The sequence below is a fragment of the Gekko japonicus genome, unplaced genomic scaffold (assembly GCF_001447785.1).
Source record: "Gekko japonicus isolate JY-2015 unplaced genomic scaffold, Gekko_japonicus_V1.1 scaffold863, whole genome shotgun sequence".
NCBI classification, from domain to species: domain Eukaryota; kingdom Metazoa; phylum Chordata; class Lepidosauria; order Squamata; family Gekkonidae; genus Gekko; species Gekko japonicus.
Genome location: NW_015167563.1, coordinates 541,292 through 567,445, shown reverse-complemented (window position 1 = coordinate 567,445; position 26,154 = coordinate 541,292). Strand labels below are relative to the sequence as shown.

At 41.8% G+C, this 26,154-nt stretch overlaps 1 protein-coding gene across 1 annotated transcript in view; it reads left to right on the top strand.

Moving 5' to 3' along the window:
• The window catches only part of FAM13B (family with sequence similarity 13 member B), a 98,774-nt gene that overhangs the window by 40,241 nt on the left and 32,379 nt on the right, over positions 1 to 26,154 (top strand). The window contains exons 8-12 of the mRNA XM_015413799.1: positions 12,476 to 12,517; positions 13,312 to 13,458; positions 15,061 to 15,196; positions 23,387 to 23,451; positions 26,051 to 26,105. Coding sequence (XP_015269285.1) covers positions 12,476 to 12,517; positions 13,312 to 13,458; positions 15,061 to 15,196; positions 23,387 to 23,451; positions 26,051 to 26,105 — 445 coding nt within the window. The remainder of the gene's footprint in view (positions 1 to 12,475; positions 12,518 to 13,311; positions 13,459 to 15,060; positions 15,197 to 23,386; positions 23,452 to 26,050; positions 26,106 to 26,154) is intronic.

Genomic DNA, 26,154 nt, shown 5'->3' with positions numbered 1-26,154 from the left:
TAACTATGGAATTAGAGAAGTATATCATTCTATACAGATTTTCTTTAAATGTTCATGTCTTTTATAAGTATGCTCTGTTTGATAAAGGCTGTGTTGCAGCAACCAAAGTTTTGTGGGTTTGATTCATGACACAGGGAATTTGTTATACCTGTATAGACGCTTATAAATTTATCCATTTTCTGTAAACAAATATATAATGTAGTTTTCATTTTAAACACTTTTTAAAAAACATTCCAAATTTTGTTGATATAATTTTTATTTTGATACTTGCATATATGCGTTGTAATACCTTTGGCTGTGATCCATAGTCTCAGGTTCTCTGAAAGTCTGACTTTATTTTAGTTAGAATTTCATTGTGGCTGTGTTTTTAGTACATCTGCTTTGCAATGATCCCCCCCCCCCCCGATCTTAGTTTGTTTAAGGTACTCCACAGTTCCCTTACTGTTTGTTCAAATTACTTACATTTCATCATATGCTGTTTTGTGAATCTCTTCTTATATGGCATTCAAACTGGGAAGATGAGTGTTATTCTCAGGAATCCTTTGGATCTGCCATCCTGTATCAAGACTAGGTAGAACAAAATGCACACTAGAGCAAAAATGTTGATTGGGCAGCTTATTGTCAGTAGTGACCTCATGTTGCAGTCTATTTCTGTGTAGACTGCAGGGCTTAGTGCAGCACTTCAGAAGTGCCATCTTACAAGCAGCTATTGAAGTCGTTGAGAAAGCAGAATGAATAGCCAACAGAGAACACCATACTGCATTGTTCTTCAAATGAAGTATTTTTACATGAAGTGCTCGTTTGGAATAGCAAAAATAATCAGAATGGCCTGCAAAGTTTTACTGCACAGGTAAATGGACTTAAAAGGATAGTTTAATGTGTTTGAAATAACTTTTAGAATCTAGTTGACAACATAAATATTCTTTGAAGGTATTCACTGCAGTGTAAAATGTTTGTTTGCATGACAAAGTGTGTATATAATCTACAAGAAAGCTTATGATTTTGTTCTAAATGAGTCTTCCAGCCAATCTTTGCAAGAATATTAATAAATAATTTGCTAGACTATGGTAGAACATAAATGTTTACTGAAGTCTTGCTGTGTCATGCTGCATCAGCAGTCTACCCAAGTGATGTTGTTTGAAGCACAAAAAATTATGTAAGTTTGGGCAGGACAATATATATTGTAATTTGTTACATTTTGGGCTGAGTATGTATGGCATTTTACCAAAACCTGTTAAATTAATGAGAGAAAATTTAAGTGGTGGTAGGATTCTTTACACTTTGAAGTAATGCTGTCCAGTCTCATTGTTTTGAGAACCTTCATGTGTATCTAGGGGTATGTGTGTGTGCATGGAGAGAACTGCACAATGTTTTGAAGTGTTCTTAGGTTGCTGACAGTCATTCTTGTTGGGAGCTGAAAGTTTATCACCACCTCTGCTATTGATTTGGATGTTTCAGAGTTCCAGATCTGAATTTCTCCAGATGTATTATTCCATTGTTTTCTGTGTTCCACTTGAAATAGTATCTTCCCTAAAGTAGCGCATTCCACTAGAGTTTGCCTTGTCCCCTTTCCTGAGTCATCCTTAACTTTGTACTAATATTTATATAATAGGCTCCATAAGAGATGTATACTATTTTATAGTAACCTGGATCATATTAAATTAATATTAGAAGTAGTCATTTAATATAATTCAAACCTTCCCTCGTTTTTTTAAAGCATCTTGCTTTTATCTTTCATTATAACCTCTTTATCTGTTTCCACAGCATGCTGGGTTTTGTATTTGTATTAATTCATTGACAGAAACGTAACAAGATCTAAACATATCATGGATTGTAGGTAGGGATGCCAGCCTCCAGGTGTGACTTGGGGATCCCTTGGAATTACAGCTCATCTCCAGACTGCAGAGATCAGTTCCCCTGGAGAAAATAGATGCTTTGGAGGATGAACTCTATGGCATTGTACCCCACTGAGGTCCCTGTCCTCCCCAGCTTCCAGCCTCAAATCTCCATGAGTTTCCCAACCTGGATTTGGCAACCCTACCCCCCCATCCCCCATCAGTAGCCAGGAAGGACATGGCAACCCTAATTGTAGGTGTGTTTATATTATAAGTACAATAAATAAAATTTAATTGTAGCTGTTCTCTGTGTGTATCCTCAGAAATAACTGATAAGCAAAAGTAGGAGCAGGTTGGTTTACAGCTGAAGTGTAGCAATAAACATGAGAGAATGTGCTGTTGTCTTGAATTGCTGTAACAATTCACAAAACTAAGCTCAAAACAAACTCTTTGTTTTGATACAGGAGTTGATCATACTGCTAATTATCTGTAAAGTTTTAAGAATAATATTTGGAGCTTTTGTTTAAAATTTTGAAAATTGTGTTTCAAACGATGACACTGGTTTTGGCACTAGTAAATAAAATATAAGCATATGCCTTTCCTTTAATGATCTTTCCTTTTCTGTAATAATATGGCCCTTTTGGCCACAGCCTTAAGCCTAATCACACAGAGAGAGGGGGGGGGGAGGTCACACCAGTCCCAAAAGTTTTTAAATTTTAATTAAAGTTGCTAAAAGGTCAGATGCCAATGATCTGGTGATTTATTGGTCTTTATCTTGTAAAAGAAAAGAAAAGCTCTGATTAATATTTGTGAGCTCATTCTTCTCAAGTATTGGGGTAATCCATCTCTATCTCTCCTCACTGAATTTGGGACATTCAGTAACTAGATGAGCTAAGGTACCTATCATCCTTGTATTGCAGAAACACCAGTGTTCTGAAAAGAGAACTCCCCAAAAGCGACTTTTCATTTCTGGGGTTAATATGGCATTTGGTCTAGCAGCCTCCCAAAAATCACAGTATCGGGGAACCGTCATTGACTTTAAATATGCTGGTAAGGTAGCTGGCGGTTCAAATCCATTGTAGGCGAGGGAACACACCCTTCTTGCACACTGATTTATGCTTTTGAAATATAGCATCAATAGCTGTTTTTTGACTGTTTGAAATGCAGTTTTTTCGCTTCCCATTGAGAATACTAAAGTTGGAGTAAAACCTAGTTGTTCCAGTCTCTGATCGACCAGCCTCTTCCATTTACTCTGAAAAGGACCTTCTTCTAGTCTAAGGAATTTAGATCTATAGTTAAAAAGAATGTTAATCCTGAGTCTAAATGGATCCAACCAAGCTACTGATTCTAATGAAGGAACTGCAAATTCTTGGCAAATAGCTATACTGGATACACACATTGGTAACCTGGTTATTTTTCTCAGGAATTTTAATAAGAAGGAATCAGTAGTCTCAGATATACCTTCTACCCACACTCTGGCACCATAAAGTATCATCTGATTAATTTTACCCTAAAAAGTCCTTATAGCTGCTAGGAAATACTTCCCTCCTTCCGTGTGAAAAAAACATGTCAAGGCATTTAAATATGGTGTTAAGAGATTGGAACTGATTTTTCCAAGATAGGTTTTGGGAGAATATAATTCCTAAATATCTAAATGTTGTTACTTGTTCAGTGTTGATATTTGCCATCCTCCAGTCCTTTTTCTTCGGTCAACATCCTCTTGCGAAGACAACCTTTTGATTTCTCAGCATTTATAGTTAAACCTTCATCAGCACTGTAGGAGCCAAAACTAGCTAACATGAGTTTCAAACCTATTGATGTGTGAGTTGATAATGCAGTATCATCAGCATAAATTAGAATGGAAAGATCTTGATTATTAAGAATAGGTGTATGGTGAGTAGGTCCTGAAACTGCTTTGACAATATTATTGAAATATAGATTAAATAAGTAAGGGGATAAAAGAGAACCTTGTTGAACACCTTTAAAGGCTGGGATAGAATCTGTAGTCTGGCCTTCAGGGCTACATCTGATTTTCACTTCTGTGCCTTGATATAGTCTAGTCAATAGCCATAGAGGCATCTGCTGATCGTGGTTTTCTTTAGCTTCTGCCATAGTCTAGTTCTAGAAAGACTATCAAATGCTGAGCGCAAGTCCATGAAAGCTACATATAGATGATTAGGGTGGGAGCTAGGACTAGGGTCGGGAGCTCACTCCAGCCGCGGTGGGTATCGAACAGCCGTAACGGCTGCTCGCTTTTGATGTTACTGCAGGCGTTTTACTGCCTGCGCCACCGTTCCCTTCTTTCAATCTTATGCTTAAATAAGCTTCATATAGTTTCCCAATAACTGAAAGGAGGGTAATTGGGCAATAGTTCTGTGGGTCCTTCCTCTTCCCTTTATTCTTAAAAATTGGTACCACCAGAGCTTTCTTCCAGATTGGAGGAATACACCCTGTTATATATCATAGAGAAGAGAGGGGTCAAAACCTCTGCCCACCAATCCAATCCAAAGCCTTTTATTGGCATATAAATAAAAATACAGTAATCTAAGTACACACAGAGTCAATTTAAAATTGCCGAGTAACATCACAGAGTATCATCATAAAGAAAAACCTTTCATCATATCATTTATCAGGCCATAGGACCATGGCACTGCAGAGAAACTTTGCTGTTATTTCAGTTATTTCTGTGTTTGTGTTATTGAGCAAGAAAAGAAGCTTAAAATCATCAGGGGACTCTAAAAAATGGCCTAATATGGGATATAGAAGATCCCGACGGGACGCCAAATAGAGAGGGCACTGGAAGAGAACATGGGCAACAGTTTCAACACAATCCTTCCTACAAGGACAGCACCTGCTAGGATAGGGAATCCCTTGGAATCTGCCAGATAAAATAGCTGAAGGAAGAACATTAAATCTAGCCAAGGATATGGCTCTACGCAAATTTGGAGCTATGAGTTGATAGAGGTATACTGCTGAAAGATTTGCATTAGGAATAATCCCCAGATGTAAGGGAGAACAGGTTCTGTTAGCCAGGCTATTAAGAGTTTGTAGCTCTGATCCCAATAAACTAGATTTTATTTTTAAAAAGGCCTCAGACTCAGAAAGCATATATAAGGATTCTAGGGTCAAATTTAGGGAATTTATTTTGGCTTCGATGTAAGATAGCCATCTGGAATTATCAGATTCCGAAAGTAGTTGGTGCATATAACTGAAGGGGGTCAGAGTTAAAATGGAGTCGTAACCAAAATTTAATCGTGTGGATCCATGCTTTAGTAGCCAGCAAGTTCTGACTGCATTCCAAACACAAAGCAGCATATGGAACACACATAGGTACCCCCATGATCTTTCGCAAAAAGGTAGAGTGGACTCGTTCAACTGAAATGTCCATTGAGTCAATCCAGAGAGGTACCCTATACAGTAACTGAGCTCCAGTTTTAGCATTGAAGGCTTTAAGTGCAGCTGGCACATACTGGTTACCTCGAGCAGAAAAATAGAAGCGAGAAATTGCTGCAGCACTAACTTTAGCTACATTAATAGCCATTTTACGATGGTAGGACCAAGTAGCATTGGATTGGAAATAAATGCCCAGATATTTGAAGTGCTTAACCTGTTCAAGTTTGTTGCCATTAATAATCCACTTATGAGATTTTCGGGGATAGGGAACGACTAATACCTTTGATTTTTCATAATTCAACTCCAATCTGTTAATCACGCAATATTCATGGCAACGGTTCAGTAAACGGTTTAATCCAACACGAGAAGTGGACAAAAGAACCGTGTCATCTGCATATAATAAGGGAATAAGAGAGGAACCAAGTCTAGGGCTATGACCATCTACTGATGACAAAAAGGGGCAAGGTCATTTAGAAAAAGGTTAAACAGATGGGGGGCTAAAATACACCCCTGCTTTACCCCTTTCCTAATACTGACTTTAGGGGAAAGTCTCCCAGACGAGGAACACCTGACCTGACAGAATGTGGAGGACCTCTGCCCACCATTTTGGGTTTGATGGTAATAAGTCTATTGGTACTCCATTATAAAGGTAAAGGTAAAGGTTCCCTTGCTCGAAAGCCAGTCGAGTCCGACTCTAGGGTTGCGGTGCTCATCTCTGTTTCAAAGCCGAAGAGCCAGCGCTGTCCGAAGACGTTTCCGTGGTCATGTGGCCGGCATGACTAAACACCAAGGCGCACGGAACACTGTTACCTTCCCACCGAAGTGGTACCTATTTATCTACTTGCAATTTCTTGCTTTCGAACTGCTAGGTTGGCAGGAGCTGGAACTAGAGCTCACTCCGTCATGTGGCACACTCGGGTCTCGATCTGCTGAACTACCGACCTTCCACAGCCTGCAGTTCAGCATCTTAACCACTTGAGCCACCACAGCTCCGTTATAAGCATATGTAAAATATACGGTACATTAATATGTACATGGTAAAACAGGAGCTGCTATAAATGGACATAGCCAACTACTTTGTATCTGGAACAGAAAATCTTAATTATATTCCTCCCAAGATATAGCACATAGTTAATTATATTACTAGGTTATTGCATTGATCATGCTTTCATAGGGTCATATCTTCAGATAGTTTCCTCTGCCCTGTGAGCCCCATGGTGCTCTTGCATATACTTATGATTTAAAGCACCCTGCTGTACCCCTCCTCCAACCCCAGTTTCACTGACTTGCACTTACCTCACTTTAGCTCTTACCTTAAAACTCATGAAGTCTAGTTTCCATTTTTCCTGGCCCTGCTTGGTCAAAAGTTTCCATCTTCCATCCTTTCTCTGTGCTTTTGCTGGGTCTCAGATCTCTAACATATACTAGGGCGTAAGTGTTTTCTGACACATTCCCTCTATATGGTGACATAAGGATCCTAAAAACCCAGCAAGAAGGTGCTCATGCCATTCGTTAAGGCATGAAAGGAAAAAAATGCTGCTGTCACAGATGAGCAGTTTTATCCATGAAGTGCATAGCAGTTGCAGTGGATTATTGCTCAGACGTGGAGTTACATCATCAGTGCCAAATTGTAGAAGCCTTTTACACTATATGGAACAGCTGTTGGATGGTTTTCTGGAGACAATGTTGGAAGTAATAGCATTTCACTGCTATCAGCTCCACAGAATAGGCATAGCTATGTGCTGTGTTCATATTCTGAATTTTCCTTCATTCATGATTCAGAAGTCTACCAAACTGCTTTATTGGCCTAAGTTCATTAGTAAATCAAGGGAGCTTCATGGCCTCAGCAAGAAAACAGAGGATTCTGGAGACAAAAACAGGAACTGGTCAAGTCGTAATGTATTACATTGACCAAGACATGAACAGCATCATCAGCCCCTGTCAACTGGACCCTCCCCCAAAATTCCATCTGGATCACTGTACCTCTGACCCTTGCAGAGTTTCACAGTCTCCCAAGTCTCAGCCTCACTACATAATGGTCAGATAATGAAGGAGGAATTCATGGAGATCTTTCTTAGCTGTGCCTTCTTCGCTAGGCCAGCATAAAATAGTCAGATTGGTCATGTAACTGCTTTTGTGTGTCAGTACTAATGTAATGTTGTCATGCAGACCATGAAATCTTGAGATATACCACCAATAGGAGACTCAGAATAGAACTAATACTGTTGGAGATCTCAACACCAGTTCTAAGACCACTGCTAATACCTCAGGTAGGGAGATCATTAGGCACCTTTATGTCTGATAAACCAGTCGATGCCGGGTTTGTCCCATGTCCCCAATGCCAGATACATTTGAAATTGGAGACCCAATGGCAGGCTGGCATTTTTGGTTCAGAAAGCAACTGAAATGAGGCACAGATATAATGTCTGTACCTCTTTTCTCTGACATGGCTCATCCCCTCCAAATAGCAAATTTCTCTTTGCCTGCTACTAACTGGATAGTGGTGCTATATCCCACCATACCACAAAATGAACCTGTATCAGACAGTTTCTTTAAAAGTCTACCAAACAACCTACATCACCCCTCCTCCCCCAGACAATTCAGAGTGCCCTGCCTTTATGATAATCTAAAGGTGTTGTCCCCTTTGTGGTCAGCTGGCTTCTGACCTGGAAATGGATGATCTGGAAGTCTCTCTAGTTGGGTCTCTCCACTCCCACCCCCCAAATCTCTGTTCCTGTTTTGTTTTTTGTTTTCCCTTTTTACAGGTTATAATATCAGGTTGATTGGCACAGTCATAAGACAATCGAAAACCAAAAAGAACTGTGACAATGTGACGCTAGAAATTTCTTTAAGAGCCAAAATTATACAAAAAGTGAACAGTATAGTAGTAAATATAACAAAATAGTAGAAAATGTAGATGGTGGTCTCCGGAATGTCTTGCTGTTTCGTTGGTTGATCTTCTTCTGAACAAAGATGTGTGACATATACTGTCTCTCAACAATTAATTTCCTCTGGTGACATATAAAAAATTCATAGGTATCAATGTTGATTCAACACTCATAATAGCTGTGATTCCTAGTAGAGCGTTCCGTGGGCTATTGGTATTGTACAGACATTTACTACTATACTGTTCACTTTTTGTCTAATTTTGGCTCATAAAGAAATTTACTAGTATCACATCGTCACAGTTCTTTTTGGTTTTCAATTGCCTTTTTAAAGTACAGAAAAACAGATCAACAAGAACATTACCTATATACCATTAATACGTACCAACATATAACTGCAACATTATAGTAAGTGTATATATAACTCTATACTGAGCTGCAAAATCTAATATACTGGGCCAGTACTCTGTCTCTATAGTAGGAAAAAGGCTCGTTGTGGAAATAAATACAACGGCCTCTAGAAAGAGGCTCTGGGCGGGTGCCCTGGACTTGGACACTCAGTGTCAATTTACTGTGGCAACCTCAGCAGGGTATAATGACACTGAGTCCACCATTTTCTCCAGAAGAACTGATCTCTGTTACCTAAAGAACAGTTGTAATTTTGAGTGATCTCCAGCCCTCACCTGGAGATTGGCAACAATGGTTCCCCAGAAGGGAATGGTTGGTTTGGAGGGGGGAGACTATGGCTTTCTACCTGTCCGAGGTCCCACACCTCCTGAAACCTCACCCTCTTCAGGCTCCATCCCTCACATCTCCAGGAATTTCCTACCTAGAGTTGGCAACCCTGTCTCCTTCCCAGCCAATCATCAACCTACCTTTATTTCCCCCTCACTCTTCAGCTTTCCACCCCCCACACACCTGCAGCCTCTCCCGTGCTCTGAAGCCCTCAGTGCTATGTCACATTGGCTGTCATATGGGGGCCACCTCAGCAGCATATAAGGATACAGAGCCCACCATTTTCTCCAGGGGAGCTGATCTCTGCCACCTGGAAAGCAGTTGTCATTCTGAGTGATCTCCAGCCCTCACCTGGAGATTGGACACATTTTACCTCAGAACAGCAAAACTGTTTAGAATGTTAGAGGCAAAAGCCAATCAAGTTGCATATGCAAACGACCTCTGTGTTCCGAGGCAGAGGCCAATGAGGCTGCATATGCAAATAACCTCTGTGTTCTGACTGGCTATGGGGGGGGGAGAGGATTAGCAAAATGTTTAGAATGTTGGAGGCAGGACTCAGGCAAAGCAGCCAGTGGATAGGGAGACCCTCTGAATGACAGATCAGAGAGCGAACTGATTTTGGGGCGTGTGGAATGTTCTAGAGAAGTGCCACCACCATTCGGCTTTTATTTGCAAGGGAGATGTATCAAAATACAATGGTACGTAATCAGAACCAATATATGGAGGAAACACATCCAGTTGACAAAAACGAAGGAAGAGAATGTACACAGTTATATAGTTACTAGCAGTAAAGCCCGTAGTGAAAGCAATACAACGAGATCTAGAAAGAGGCTCTGGGGCAGTGCTCTGGCTTTGGGCAAACAGTGTTAATTTGCTGTGGTGACCTCAGCAGGGTATAATGACAGAGTCCACTGTTTTCTCCAGAGGAACTGATCTCTGCTACCTGAAGAGCAGTTGTAATTGTGAGTGATCTGTAGCCCTCACCTGGAGATTGGCAGCAATTGTTACCCAGGACAAAATGGCTGGTTTGGAGGGTGGAGGGGCAACCCCATCTCCTTCCCAGCTAACCATCAACCTACCATTATCTGCCCCTTTGACTTCAGCTGACTTCTGCCCTCCCTTCTGCAGAGCAGTTGTAATTCTGAGTGCTCTCCAGCCCTCACCTGGAGATTGGCAACAATGGTTCCCTATGTGGGACTGACTGGTTTGGAGGGTGGAGTCTATGGCAGTGTACCTGTCTGAGGTCCCACCCCTCCTCAAACCTCACCCTCTTCAGGCTCCATCCCTCAAATCTCCAGGAATTTCCCATCTGGAGTTGGCAACCCTATCAGGACTGGCCCCAATGTGTTTTCTCCCAAAGGCCAAAGTAGGTGACAGGACCAAGGGGGGCGGCGGAAGGACTCAGCAGGTATAATGTCATAGGGTCTACCCTCCAAAGCATCCATTTTCTCCAGGGGAACTGATCTCTGTCATCTGGAGATCAATTGTAGCAGTGGGAGATCTCCAGGTCCCACCTGGAGATTGGCAACCCTAGGGGGAAGTCAGCTGCACAGCAGGGGGTTGAAGAGAATGGTTTGATGGCTGCTGGGCCAAGATTGGCAACAATAGTTCCCCAGGAGCCCCATCGTAAATGCACCAAACAATTCCTCAAGATTTTCCAAAACACTACTCTGTCAATAAATTGCAACACTTTGAATTAGCACCAAAGCTTTAAGATCTCTCCAGCTGTCACCTGGAGACTGGCAACAGCTTGTCTGGAGTGTGGGCAGTATGGCATTGTTTCTGTCTGAGGTCCCCCTCTTCCTCCTCCTCCTCAGACCCCACCCTCAGCAGGCTTCATCCCTAAAATATCCTGGAAGTTGCCAATCTGGAGTTGGCAACCCTATGTCCTTTCCTGGCAACTATCAGCCAACGTTTATCTGCCTGTCAGTCTTAAGTTTTACAAAACCCCCCCCCCACACACACACAGCCTCTGCCTAGGGAAAGGGCAGCTGACATCATTCTCCTCTCCCCTATGAGGTATGTTATGCAACTGAAAATCCCAACTGCCTTGCGGGGGAGGGGGGGAGTTTGAGGTGTGGAATGGAGTGAAGTCCAATCAGCTTCCATATGCAAATGACCTTGGAACGCTGGGCGGGACTGCACAAAGCAGCCAGTCAACCCAGCCAGTGTCTTCTGAGTGGCAGTTCTTCCGGCCAAACACTAAAGGCGGGCATTTTAGAATTTTGGTGCCCACTACTCAATTATAATAAGGGAGAGATTCCTTTCATATCCATTTCTAACAGCAGAAGGAGCTTTTTTAAAAAAATGCTGCCAATTGTTGCCAATTTTTATCATGAAGAATATTCTTAGAATTTTTAATTGCTGTTAGTTTGACTATTGATAACAATTCCCACATCTTTAAAAGCCATTCTGATTTTCCTGGCTATATCAGTTGTTTTCATTAATGTGGAAATACCACTAGTCCAGTATTTTGTAGGACTGGTATCTTTTATTGCTCCGGTATTCAGTAAAAGGAGAGCAGTGTTGAGTAAATAAACTCATTGTATATGTCTTTTTCAGTTATTCTGTTTCAGTCTTGATAGTTTGTCAACTCTTGGTGCTACTATTAACTGTAACAAAAGATCCCACTGTATTTTGGGCACCCCATCTATATTGTAACCTAACAAATACAGTATTGGGGGCCGAGGCAGTTCCCCCCAAACCCCCATTCCTCTGCTTTTCTCCCAGTGTCAGCAAAATATTTGGGGTTGGCCAAGAGATGACCAGTGCTGCAACCCTAGCCCTGACTGCCTCTGGTACTGCTGATGTTGGTGTGTCTTTGAGTTTTGGTGTCAAAACACTTCTGATATATCAGTTTAAAAGGTTAATATTTCTGATTTGAGCGGTACTACTTATATAGGTGTTTGACGTATGCTGCTGTGGAGATACTTTTTAGTAGCTGTTAATAGTAACTGGTGTTTGGAGGTATGAATTTGTTCCATGGCTTCTTCTCTGACTAGGTTGTTGCCTCCTGAAAGATGAGGAAAAGTAACTTTTTAAAAAAATATAAATTGTCTTCTGGATTTATGATCTGCCCTTTCCCTAGGTCTGTGATTTGAAGGTCTTGTTGCCACTGAAATTTAATTGTGTTTTCATAAAACTCCTTGACAGTTCAGACAAATTATTATCAAATTAGTCTGATATGTACTAATGTACAAAGTAGGACTTTATGGTTAATAGAAATGGTTGAGGCATTTTAACTAGACATTGTTGCAGTTTGAATTAGCTGGTTAATACATTGGACAGTTTGCACTGCCTAAAAAGTTAATTACATCTTACTTCTGCAGCCTCAGCAGTACCTAATCACTTGATAGTTATTTTGACAGTATGATATTGCAGCCTGAATTCCTTTGTTTAGTAATGACTTGAGGCCATGTTCAGACATTACATTGCCCCAGGACTCTGCCTGAAGTGAAATCAGGAGTGAGTTTTAGGTACTGAAGGTAGAGGTCAACTAGTGAGCCAGAAGCACTCTCTGAGAAAGATGTAAGATCTATCAGCTTGGGAGTTTGCAAATTCCACAACTGTTTGATATTGTGAATCTATGGTAAAGAGAGCTCATCATTTCTTTTTATTTTATTACAGTGCTCATTTCTCCCCCATAAGCATCTTGCCAGCCTCTGCAGAGTAAGTATAAAATTATAGGGAGTAATAAGTACTTCTAACCAGCACCATTTTGTATTATGGAAACTCCTGAGCTTTCAAATTGCTCTTCTTGTTTATTCCCCATTTGGCCATACGGCCTTTTCTTTTCACAGGTTCTGAGATTTTTTCCCCACTGGGTTCTCTCTTTTCCACCTTCTCTTCAGGCCTCATGATTCTTCATCACTAGCCTTAATGTCCCTGTTTCTTTGATTGCTAGATAGATCAATTTAGTATAATATTTGTACCATGCCTTCCTCTAGGGATTTCAAGAAGCTAGCAGTATGGCAGAAAAATCTGATAAAGACATAACCCAAACATTCATATAAAATGCAGCTGGCCAACAGAAAATCTGCTTCAGTTAATGTCTTAAGTGTAGTCTTCAGCATTAGCAGATGACTCATCAGAAAGCCCTCTGAAAAAGGAAGGTGTTTAAGCATTCCTAGAAATAGGAACTGAAGGTGCCCTAATCTCAAAGGCCATTTCAAAAAATTAGTCTGATGAAAATGATGTAGCTTAAGCAAAGGAAGACAACTTTGTGCGAAGGTGCTGTAAGCAAAACTGACTGTAGAGCCGCAGTTCTCGAAAGGGATAAATACTGAAGACTGTTCAGTTAGCTGAGAATATATAGTGGATTGTTATTAAATGTCCATGCATTGAGCAGTCTGGAATACTTTTTAATCTGCTTTTCTTTTGGCACAAATAACCTCTGTATGCTGGGGGGAAATGGCCAAACTAAGAAATTAGTTTATTAATAAGAATAATCTCTCTTTTAAAAGCATATTGGAAAGAACTATTAGAGCAGCTGTAGAACAACACCTCTTTGATCTGCAGAGCAGCATAGATCAAGATCTCAAGAATTTACAGCACAGAATGGTGTGTCATGAAGCAAATATTCAGGGGGATGAAGAAGGATCTAACAACCAGTAAGATTTCATTTTATAATACCGCTTATTTAGATATATAAACCACAATTAATTGCATAAAATGAATTTTATCAACCTATTGTTTGGATCAGCGGGATTTTAAATCATACTAGAGAAAGAGGAAGTACTAGTTGTTCCATTTTATTGTAAACACTTGGAATTGTATTAAACATATGGAATGTACTAATTGTTTGTAGTTTAGTGTACTATTATAATGTAAGTGCATCAAATTGTATTAATTGTTTATACATATAGTTGGTATAATTGGTTATACATGTTTATAAATGTAGAAATACAGTGATATAGGGCTGCTATTTGGCATGCATAAGACCTCCAGTATATGTTCAGTGGGGTCATGCCCTCTTAGAACTTCAAATCTGCTATAGGTATGAATTAAAAAAAATGAATTATGAACTAATTCTTACCTTTAAAACACTAACACCAAGAAGCTGTGATGGTTTTTTACATGTTTTTTCCCTTCACTGAATTGATAAGAAGTGACTTACTTCACTCACGTTTAATAAATTCTTAAACAATTTAATATGTTTGTTTAGTGATAACCCTCATGTTTTAAAAAAAGTTGTGGGAGAGAGGAAACCCAGCAGAGGAGTAGATCTCTTTATTTTAGGAGAAAACAGTCTCTGAAGTGGCACAACTTAGGGGGGAAATAACCTGTTGTAATATCCTACTTTGGCCAGCTAAATACATAGGACATTGCTTTCCATGGCTGGTGAAAGCAAATACAAAGTGTTACAGTGGGTCAGCTGAAAAAGTTTGAGCAATGATCTGGAGATTCAAACTAATGTATCTGAAGATAGCTTGGTTGAATGTCTATGTAGGTACTGCCTGATGGGTAGGGTTGCCAACCTCCAGGTGGCGGCTGGAGATCTCCTGGGGTTACAACTGATCTCCATGGTATAGAGATCAGTTCACCTGGAGCAAATGGCCACTTTGGAAGGTGGACTTTATGACTGGCAACCCTGCTGATGTGCCTACTCCATTTGGGGGGTGGGGCAGGAGAACTACTTTAGCTTTCCATGACTCCCAAAACTAATCTATGGGTGGGTATGAGACAGAGTAGGGTTATTTGTGTCAGCTCTAAATAACAGTGACTGGAAGGGTTGATATAGCAGAGAAGTTTTGAAGGGTGGGCCCTTCAGTTAATCTTTTCTGTTTTCTGAATGTCATCAGATTGACTCCTGTTAATGTATTTGACAAGTTATTATTAACTGCATTTATATTCTGCCTTTTCTCCATGGAGCCCAGTGCGGTATAAATAGTTCTCCCTTCCTCCAGGTTATCCTCACAACAGCCATGTGAGGTAGTTTAGGCTGAGAGAGAGTGACTAGCCCAGGTAATTCAGTGAGCTTCTTGGCAGAGGGTGGATTTGAACTGGTGTCTCCTTTCTCTTAATCCTTTCTCCTAACTGCTAAACCATTCTGGCACTCAGATGCTGTTATGTGTGCTCCAGATACCATTATTATAAAACAAACAGCTTCCCTCCCCCAGAAGAATGTGGAATTCTTTCTTCCAATAAATGTAGTCAAATATTGATAAATTTTATGACTACCCTTCCCTTAAAAAACATTTTGTTTCTTTTAGTAGGGGTAATAGTGAAAAGAACGTTACTAAAGAGGGTGAGAATTTTGGCGACTGCTCCGAAACAGTGGATTGCACTAGTTTAGACAATGAAGTTGTACACCCTGATTCTGTATCTGAGGAAGAAGACAATAATCAGGTAAGGGTAGCGCAGAATGCTTGCTGTATACTTGAGTCCTATAGCTATAGTCTGGAAATGTTAAGTTTAAGCATTTCTGTCTGTAAATAGTCTTCTGCCTATTTTGTACAAACTATGAATATTGGTCTTTCTGGCATTTGAGAATGAATATGAGATTAACTGTATATTCTTCTTGGGTATAGGATTGGTTACAACAGTACAGAATTAAAATATCTTTAGTAGTTATTCCATATTAATTAGTGCTTTGATCTCATACATGTGATGAGAGTAACAAATGCTAAAATGTCTGTAGCAAAGATGTACTAGAAAACCAAAATATAGGGTATAGATATATGCTCCTCTACCTGTGAGCTACAATGATGGAGAATAAAACCAACAATTTATTTGAAATTTATACTCTAGGAATAATCCATCATATTTGTCATTCCAGGTTTCCAGTAAGTAGCATATAAAATTGTCTGAGAGCAAGACTACTCTGACTATACTGATTTTATTAATGGGTCTGTCTGCCAAGGATTTAAACAGGTTAATATCAGTTATATTAACTGTACAAATTCAATACTTGACATTATTATTCCTTGGGTTATAACAGTTAAATATGGAGACATCCAACATAGAGAGGAATGAGAGGGACACATGCAAAGACTTGGGGGCATCCTCTCATTTTCCGCTTCCCCACTGTTTCCTTCCCTGAAAGCCCCCGTAGCCTCTCCCCTTTTTGTACTTCCTTGTCTTGTTCCCACCCACCAGCTAACCTTAACTTTATCTAACCCCTTGTCATCAGCTTTCCCTCCTTCCCTCCCCCTGGCAGTCTGTACCTGGGAAAGCTATGGCCAGTTGTGTGGTGCTGGCCACCAGGCCCAGTTGCGCAGTAGGGAACCTGCAAGGAATTGCAAAGAGCACTTCATTTCCCCCTGTATCCCCTTCCCCCCATTATATCCTCTTTTCCTCCTCCTAGTAACCCCTATGTTCTTACCTTTCCCTGCTTCCTTCTCTCCTTCTCACCTACCAACCTCTGCATTACATTGGCTTTTGGAGGGTAGCTGCTGTTAAACAGTAGCAAGCAGCTGGGCCTGGGTGACTCATGGAAGTCTGTTGATAGCAAGTCATCTAGTGGTTGATGCTAGGCCTGGCCCCAGTGAGTCTTCCCTCAGAAGCCAGAACAGCCCTGCAAAGAATCCTGCCCCTTCTCCTGCTTTTACTGGGCTTGAGGGCTGGCATTACTGTTGTGGTTGCTTACAAGTGGTCACTGAGGGCATTCATTTCTTAAAGGTACTGTTATTTATTTATTTATTTATTTATTTTAAGATTCTTTCTGCAAACCTAGGGCATTTTCAGGTTTGTAGAAAGATCTGTCTTGTCTGTTCATGGCTCCAGTCCATGTATTTGGCCATGTTGAGAATTAGATATATTGATATGGTTTTATTGAAACTTTTGAATTGTACGAAGTCTTCATTAGACCATATAGAAAGCTTAAGTGGTTGTTTGGAGAACAAACTTTGCTACTGTGATTGCATTAATCACACACTCCCAAATTTGTTTGTAGTACAGAAAAATTTAAGAGTGTGCATCTTAAAACAACCCAGGGAGGAGGAGTTGGCAGTTTCACCCAGTTTCTCCCTCCTCCCTGGAGTCCCATGAATTATGGTGCATTTTGTTCAGAAGGACCCTCCAGAACTACAGAGAGTTTTCAGGACGAGCTGCAGGCTGCTAGGGATGGGGCTGATAGGGAAGGATCCACTCTGTTGCAGTATATACCACAATGTAGTATGCTGTGCTTATGAAAGGTAAACGTGAGTAAAATGAAGACATTTATAAACTGCTGCAAATTGAGCCAGAGTTGGGGATAAAAGTGCAAACTGTTAGTGCATCTTGCAAAAAAATCTGTCCTCCCCCCCCAACGATAAAGTTTCTGTATATTAGGTTCATCTCCCATAAGGGTCAAGAAGCGACAGTTAGAACCGGATATGGAACAACTGATTGGTTTCGCATAGGAAAAGGAGTACGGCAAGGATGTATATTGTCACCTTGCTTATTTAATATATATGCAGAGTACATCATGCAAAATGCTGGCCTGGATGAATCACAAGCGGGAATTAAGATTGCTGGGGAAAAGATCAACAACCTCAGATATGCAGATGATACCACTCTAATGGCAGAAAGTGAAGAGGACCTAAAGAGCCTCTTACTCAGGGTAAAAGAGGAGAGCGCAAAAGTGGGCTTGAAGCTCAACATCAAAAAAACTAAGATCATGGCATCCGGCCCCATCACTCTTTGGCAAATAGAAGGGGAAGTCATGGAAGTAGTGACAGACTTCACGTTCCTGGGATCCCAGATCGCCGCAGACTGTGACAGCAGCCATGAAATTAAAAGATGCCTACTCCTTGGGAGGAAAGCGATGGCGAACCTAAACAGCATGATAAAAAGTAGAGACATCACCCTGCCAACAAAAGTCCACATGGTCAAAGCAATGGTATTCCCAGTAGTCATGTATGGCTGCGAGAGTTGGACTATAAGGAAGGCCGAGCGCCGAAGAATAGATTCTTTTGAACTATGGTGCTGGAGAAGACTCTTGAGAGTCTCTTGGACTGCAAGAAGATCAAATCAGTCAATCCTAAAAGTAATCAACCCTGACTGTTCCCTGGAAGGCCAGATAATGAAACTGAAGCTCCAATACTTTGGCCACCAAATGAGAAGGGAGCACTCACTGGAGAAGACCCTGATGCTGGGAAAGATTGAAGGTCAAAGAAGACAGGGACGGCAAAGGATGAGATGGTTAGACAATGTCATAGATGCAACGAACATGAAATTGAGCCAAGTTCAGAGGACGGCGGAAGACAGGAGGGCCTGGCGTGATCTGGTCCATGGGGTCGCAAAGAGTCGGACTCGACTGTGCGACTGAACAACAACAACAAAGGTTCATCTCCCATGTTTCTTACTATAGCCCATATGGTAAAATCAACATGGTTTGACATAATAAGGTACAAAGAGTGAAGAAAAAGATAGACTTTATTGTGTCTTTGCCATACAAGTGACATTGAGTTTACTATGTTGTAAGCCAGAGTTGAAAAATCCATATATGGCTCTAAGGCCTCCTTGGTAACTTCTGCATTTGTATTTAGGGCCATTTTGAAAAGTGTATTAAGTTCTGTATCTAGGCTGTCTGTGAGTATCTCCTGGGTGATTTAGATGCTTCCATAGACATGCAACTTCAACTTGCAACATATAGCTTGTAGCCAGTAGCGAAATAGTTTGCTGCACTATTAGAGGACTAATAGAGTATTGTACTGCTCCTACTTGCTGCATTGTTAGAGAAGGAAGGGATATAGCTCTGTGGTAGAACATCTGCTTTGCATGCATAAGATACCAGATTCGGTCCTCAGCATCTCCTGTTAAAAGGATCAAGCAGTAATTGATTAGGCTATGAGGAGAGACCATGGGGAGCCACCACTATTCACAGTGGACAGTACTGGCCTTAATAGACTAGTTGTCTGACTCAGATTAGGCATTTTCATGTGCACTGCAGACTCACCATCTTAGGTGGGCCTGCTGATACTACATTGTCTTTAAATAATGTGAAATCTGCTCAGTATCTAGGGTGACGTAAGGATCCTAAAAACAACAACAACAGAACTAGTGTGCTTCCTGGCACTACACTTGCTGAGAACTGCATTAGTTATTTGTATAATTTTTAGGCCACCTCATAATCAATGTTCTTGTTCCTTAGTAACCTTCTTGTTTTTAAAGTAGTTTTACCATTTGGTTATTGTAAGTTACTTTTATGGTTTTTTATAATTGCTGGCTATGTGCTGTAACAATAAAATTCATTCAAGTAGTTCAGCAAAATAAAAAAACAGTATAATGGGACAATAAAATCAGTAGAACAGTAAGACTAAGAACAAATATAATATTTCTGATGGTTCTGACAAATAGTTTTAATAATTCTAAGCAATAAACTATCACAATAGCAGCAGTTAAAGCCAGTTAAAGCAATTATGTATTTCCAATTATGTATTTACCTGCAAGGATTTGCAGGGGGCATCTCATTTTCCTCTTCCTCACTATTTCCTATTTCCCTTCTTTGAAAGTTTCTATGCTGCTCCCTCTTTCCTGCTTCCTTCTCTTCCACCAGCCAACTTGCCTTTACTGACGCCCATGTCTTCAGGTTTCCCTGCTCCTGGAAGCCTGTCCTGGGGAAAGTCTAGTTAAGTTGCATGATCTGGTCTGGTCCCAATTACATGGTTCTGGCTGGGCCCGGACCCATTACACACTGGGGCAGCCGCAAGGGGGACCTCATTTCCCCCTGTATTCCCTCCTCACGATGTCCTTTTTTCATCTTCCTGGCAGTCCCCTTATCTTCATCTTTCTCTGCTACCTTATCTCCTTCATGCCCACAAACCAGCCAACCTACCTTTTATACTGTCCCACATTGTCCCGGCCCTGTCAGTCCGGGCCTCTCCCTCGAGCACCTGCCCGAGCTCTCACCTCCCCCACTTACCGCAGCCGACAGCCTCCAGGAGGAATACCCGGGCCCCGAAGGGCAAGACAAGCCAACTGACCGCGATACAGCGAGACCTACAAAGGCCCGATTGCAGCTCAGCCCCTTCCCCGGAGAGCACGTCCCCGGGTACGCAGCGAGAGGGTGGGTCCCCGGAAGATGCCGCTGTTGCCCACAGGGCTTCGCACTCCAACAGGTGGCCATTCCGCGCGACGGCCTCAACGCACTCTGCTCCAGGCGGGGTCGAAACGCCCCCACCCCTGGCAGAGCGTTGGAGCTCTTATACGGAGGCGGGGCCAGCTGAGATTGACACCCAAGTGTCCAGTAGGGAGGAGGGAGGGGGTTGGAGACAGGATTATAAGGGGAACGAGAAGGGATACCGGGGAGGAAGAGGACGGAGTTGAGAACGGGGATGCGCCGGCCAGGAGTCGAAGAGAGAGACGACGTGGCGGGCGTCCCCCATTGCTCTCGCCTGGGTTTAGGCTTACCCTTGGTGACGGAACCAGGTAGCCGGCCCTGTTTCTGAGGTCTCCTGTTCCCCTTTAAAGGGGGGAACGGCCTTCTTCGGAATGGTGACTGGGGGCAAAGACTCCTCCTTTGCCCAGGCGGTGGTGCCACACACATCTTCAACTATATGTATTATTTATTTAGTTCATTTATACCCCACCTTTCTCCACAGTGAGGACCCAAAACAGCTTATATCATTCTCCTCTCTTCTATTTTATCGTCACAACAACTCTGTGAGGTAAATTAAGAAGAAGAAAAGAAGAGATTGGATTTATACCCCACCCTTCACTACCCAAGGGAGTCTCAGAGCGGCTTACAAACTCCTTTCCCTTCCCCTCCCCACAACAAACACCCTGTGAGGTAGGTGGGGCTGAGAGAGCTCTGACAGAAACTGCTCTTTTTCAAGAACAGCTGTGCCAGAACTATGGCTTGCCCAAAGTCATCCAGCAGGTGCAAGTGGAGGAGTGGGGAGTCAAACCCGGTTCTCCAAGATTAGAGTCCACACACTTAACCCCTACACCAAACGATCTCAATTAAGCTGAGAATGTGTGACTATTCCAAGATCACCCAATGAACTTCTGTAGCAGAGTGGAAATTTGAGCTTGGATCTCCCAGATCCTAGACTGAAATGCTGACCACTACACTTCACTGGCTTTGTGAGTTGGCTGTTGTTGAATAGTAGCAAGCAGCCAGGCCTGAGTGACTCATGCAAGCCTCTATCTAGCTCTGTCTGTTGTTGGGCAGCCAGTCTGACTCCAGACCGGAAGATCTGGACCTGGCACTACAAGCTGTGGCTCGTTGGCGTAGACTGAGCCGACTGAAATTGAATCCGACAAAGACGGAGGTCCTGAGCCTAAGTTGGGATGGCCTGGGGTTAGAGATCCCACTCCCGACCTTTGATGGGGCACTGTTGGTCCCAGTGTTGGAGGTTAGGAATCCGGGAGTGCTCTTGGATGCCTCCCTAATGATGGAGGCCCAAGTAGCAGCCACTGCTAAGTTAGCCTTTTACCATCTTTCGCTGATTAGGCAGTTGGTTCCCTTCCTCGAACGCAATGACTTGGCAACAGCGAGCCATGCAATGTTAAGCTCGAGACTAGACTACTGTAATGCTTTCTAAATGGGCTACCCTTGACCCAAATCTGGAAGCTTCAGCTGGTGCAAAATGCTTCAGCCAGGCTGCTTTTGGGCCTTCCCATGCGGGAGCACATCCAGTCTGAGCTAAAAAGCACTGCAGTGGCTACCTATAGCACACCAAGTTCACTTCAAGGTGGTGGTTCTTACCTTTAAAGCCCTTTATGGTCAGGGGCCTACATACCTTAAGGACCAGAGTGCACTGCGTTCAGGGTCTTAGAACCGTCTGGCTCTCCCAGGTCCCAAAGATGCCAGGCTGGCTTCGACCAGGACCAGGGCCTTTTTGGTGGTGGCTCCGCGCTGGTGGAATGAGCTCCCGGCGGACATCAGGGCCCTGCGGGACCTTTTACAGTTCTGCAGGGCCTGTAAGATGGAGCTCTTCCACCAGGCATTCGATCAAGGAGCTGTACCATGGGATTCCTGTGCCCTGGTAATACCGTCGTAGCCTGTGTATTGCTGGTATGAAGGGATCGAGATAGTTCTACATCAATGCTGATTGTACCCCATTAGGAGCGATCTGCTATTAAGATGACTTGTTATTATGTTTCGCCATCAATATATATCATTGCACACTAGCACTTTATGATTGGTTTTTATATATGTATTATTTTAGATGTTTTAAATTTTTATGTAAACCACCCTGAGCCTGCCTTGGTGGGGAGGACGGGGTGGTTGCTGCCTGGCCTGGTCCAGCCCATATGAGTCCTCCCTCAAAGGATAACCAGCTTTTGCTCTCCCCCACCTTTTGATGGTGGAAAATGCTGTCAAGCGGCAACCGATTTAGGATGGTCCTCTAGGGGATTTCCGAGGGCAGAGATGATTTGCCATTGCCTGCCTCTGTGTAGAAACCTGAACTTCCTTGGTGGTCTCCCATCCAAATACTAACCAGGCCTGACCCTACTTAGCTTCTGAGATTTGACAAGATGTGTCTAGGCTGGGCCATCCAAGTCTTATCATGGCCTCCCTGCCTTTTAAGAATATGATAAACAGCCTTGAAGAATGGCAATGCTATTGTGGTTGCCTAGCAACTTCTACAGTGGCCATTGGGATCTCCTTTTTTAAAGGTGCAGGTGCTGCTTCTATTATTTAGGGGATGGGATTAACCCCAATGAGTTTGTTTTTAAATTTCAGATTTTTCTGCAAACCTAGGGCTTTTCTCAGGTTTTAGAAAGAACTGTTTGGTCTGTTCATAGCACCAGTCTGTGAATTTTAAGTATGCACAGACTTGCCCATGTTGTGAATTAATTGTAATGATATATTCCTATGTTAGCACACTTTTCTTCCAAACTATCCACATGGGTTGTGCAAGCTGTGGAAAGTTTAATATGGGCTACAATGGCTCTGTAAAAGTTTCCGTTTTTTCCACTACTGATATACTTCATAACTTTTCATGATTTTCAGCTTTTTAGAAATTACAAAAGCCATTAAAATGCCTTTTTAAAATGAGGCAGGTGAGGTATGAGTAAAAGACTAAAAACAGTTTTTAAGAGTAAAAACTGGCAGACTTAACCTTGGAGTGGTCTGACCTTGTTACTAAGGTTTAACAAATGAGCAAAATGTGGTTGGTGCTACTCAGTTGCTGCTTTAGTGTGCTTGTTGCCAGCAGCTTTGCATCTCATTCAACCCTTGTTGCTGCTTTATTTAGTAACAAGGATTAATAGTACCTTTTAGAAAGTCCAACAGACTTGTTTCATTTTACATAAGCCGAGGACAAGTCCTCAACATGTTTGTCACTATTATTTTATCCTGATATCCAGGCCTCAGATTTGATCTATGACTAGTACATTTCAGTGCTCAGGTTTCAAAAACCTGCTTACCAAAAGCTACAAATGGGCCAAAAAATGAGAAGGTTGATATGTGGTATGTTTATCTACTTTGATATGTTGTGCTCTTCCCATGTTTGAAGGTAAAGGAGTTACAGTTCTTGGAATATAGAAACTTATTTGACTTTAATCCACGTATAAAATTAACTTTCTTTCTTGCAGGCATGCAAATATGAATGTCTTAGCCTTCGTGAACTATTATGCTGAAGTCTCTGGTTTTTTGCTCAACAGGTAATAGGCATATTGTTGAAGCCATGTAATGGACGAGGAGAAGCTGAAGGGTCCCTTGAAGATACGTATGTATTTCAGCATATGTGACAATATTTGAGAACTAAATACCCTTGACAGTATTTGTTCTTAACCTTAACTTTTGTTTGTAGCTATCAAAATGCTTCAATTCAGAGAAAACAAGTAACATTCTTTTTAACAGGTTACCTTTGGAAGCAGTTTTCAGGTCTTGACGAATTAATATTTGTTGTCAGATAGGTATTGCAAATGTCCAAATGTCTATTTTATTCAAGCTTATAATTTGAGGTCTTTAGAGTATAAAAGCATCATGTCCTTTTCTGCTGTATTAATAATTTCAAGTATATGAACTGAGATAGCAGAGAATCTTCTAGCTTAAAAGTTATCTGAATAGTCAAGTGAGCTTTGGTAGTGTGGTATGCTGTGGCTCAATTCAACTAAATTATGGTAATGGAACCTATGGCTTGATTCGAGCTGCTTTCAGGAGTCACAAATAAACCTCAGTTTGTAATATGTCCAAACCTGGTTAATGGTTATGCTCATTATTCTTCAAACCCTTCTCCTCTCGTGTGGCCATGGCGATAGAAGACTAATGTCTTCAAGTAACTCCAGCTAGTTGTGACATCTGAATGTGAATAGCAAGGAACAGCAAAACAACTGTGAGCTGAAATACCCCCATCCCCCCGGGTGAGGTGCGGGAGGGCGGGGCCTGGAGCTCCCTGCTGGTGCCCGCTGGAGGTCGCCGCCGGCTGTGGGGAGGACACACTTCCGGTGATGTCAGGGAGTGTGGCATATGCTAATGAGTTATGCTCAAGTCCAGAGAAGATATCCAACACTTTTCCTAGGTAGTTTATAGTGTTTCAAACTTCTGGTCCTTCCTCAGGAACAAAGAACTATAGAAGTACAAAATTGTAAAAGTATAAAATACAACAATGCTTTATAACAATAAAGCTTCTAAACAATGATGCTTAATAACAATATATAATCACTGTTACACAGAGTCTCATGTTTATTTCCCAAAATAGGAAGTCTCATACTAGTTTCTTAACAGGATGATGTTATTCAACTTCTCTGTAAAAGAGAGTAACTCCTTAGAATAAAGAATATAAATACATAGCATAATATATAGACCATAAAACCGCCAGTATATACTCGCATGGGCTAGGTCTCCTAAGTTTTGATATGCACCTCTAGGGTTGCTTCTATGTAAACAGGACCAAACATGCCTCAAAGTATCCGGCCTACTGGGACAGCTTTCTGAAACCACATTGATTGCAGCTGATAGTGTCCTGATCAGTGTTCCCTTTAAGCTGAGTTAGTGTGAGCTAGCTCACAGTTTTTTAGCCTCCGGCTCACACATTTTTGTTTTAGCTCAGGAAGGACGGCTCCAGAGCAAACTAATGTATGCAGTAGCCAAATGGCTTGTTCACAACTTTAATGCCAGTAGCTCACCAAGTAGAATTTTTGCTCACAGGACTCCACAGCTTAGAGGGAACATTGGTCCTGATTAGTTTTAAAGTTATAGAACCTCTTATTGTAAAAATACTAAAGTACTAGGAGTTGCCAACTCCAGGTGGAACATTCCATCCCTAATTTGGGCCAGGTCTCCTAAATGTTAATATGCATGTGGTACTCCAAGAGTCTAAAATACATTATACTTAGGAAACAACCCTGTGAGGTGCATACTATAAACTACCTAGGAAAAGTGTTGGATATCTTCTCTGGACTTGTTGTTTTGCTGTTCCTTGCTATATCTGAATGTGAATGCCTGGACAAATCAGAGTTCTTTTCCCTCACAAATCAAGATTAGAAACCACAGTTCATAGTTTTTCAATCCCAGTTTGTTGGAAACAAACTCCAGTTTATCCATGAGCTCAAACGTCATGAGTAATTGTAGTTAGACAGAGACTTTTTCTTCCTTCTGTGTTCATTGTGCAAGAGATAGGAGGGTGTACTGAAGCACAGCCACTAGCTAAGTTCATGCTTACCACAGAGATTGATCTGTGATGTCTGAAATTGCCCAGCCATGATTTGCTATCAGTGGCAAACCAGAATCAGAAACTAGTATTTCAAAGTATGCATGTAAACCATAATTTTTATCAATTGCGATTTCCGTGATAGCTGAACTAGCAAACCAAAAGTTGTACCGTTTAGCCTTCAGAGCATAAGTTGCTCCACTTTTGGAGACCATGGCACCAAGAGAGAAGGGTGCCGGGTAGACAGGTGGTATGAAATGTAAACTTTTTTCCAGCTCTATGCTATGGGCAGTGCTAAGTTAAGCTGACACAATGGGTTGCCAACATGATGCCTACCAACACTGTTTCTGGTGGAAAGTGGGCAGGGCCAGGTATTGCTTTTGCCAAGCAAGACTTCTGATTGGCCATTGGAAATTTGATTGACCGTGCAGATTTTAAAAACGTTGCTTTGGCAGCAGCTGTCACCACAGTACAAGGATCTTCACTGTGTGACTGAAGGCAAGCTGTGCCAGCAATTTTGTGGCTATGAGCACCACACTGTGTCAGAAATCCAGAGGGCCTCACAGGCTCAAAAAGGTTGGGGACCTCTGGCATACATGTATAGCATAAAAGAATCAATTCTTCACATTTCTCTGAGGCAATTACTCAAACAATAATAAGACTCTCATTATAGGCACGAATGTGTGTCATTCGATGATGGCGACAAAATGACTTCGCATGTAATTCTGGTAAGCCTTTGCTCTTTCCCCCCCCCCCCCCTTTTTTTTAACTTTTTGG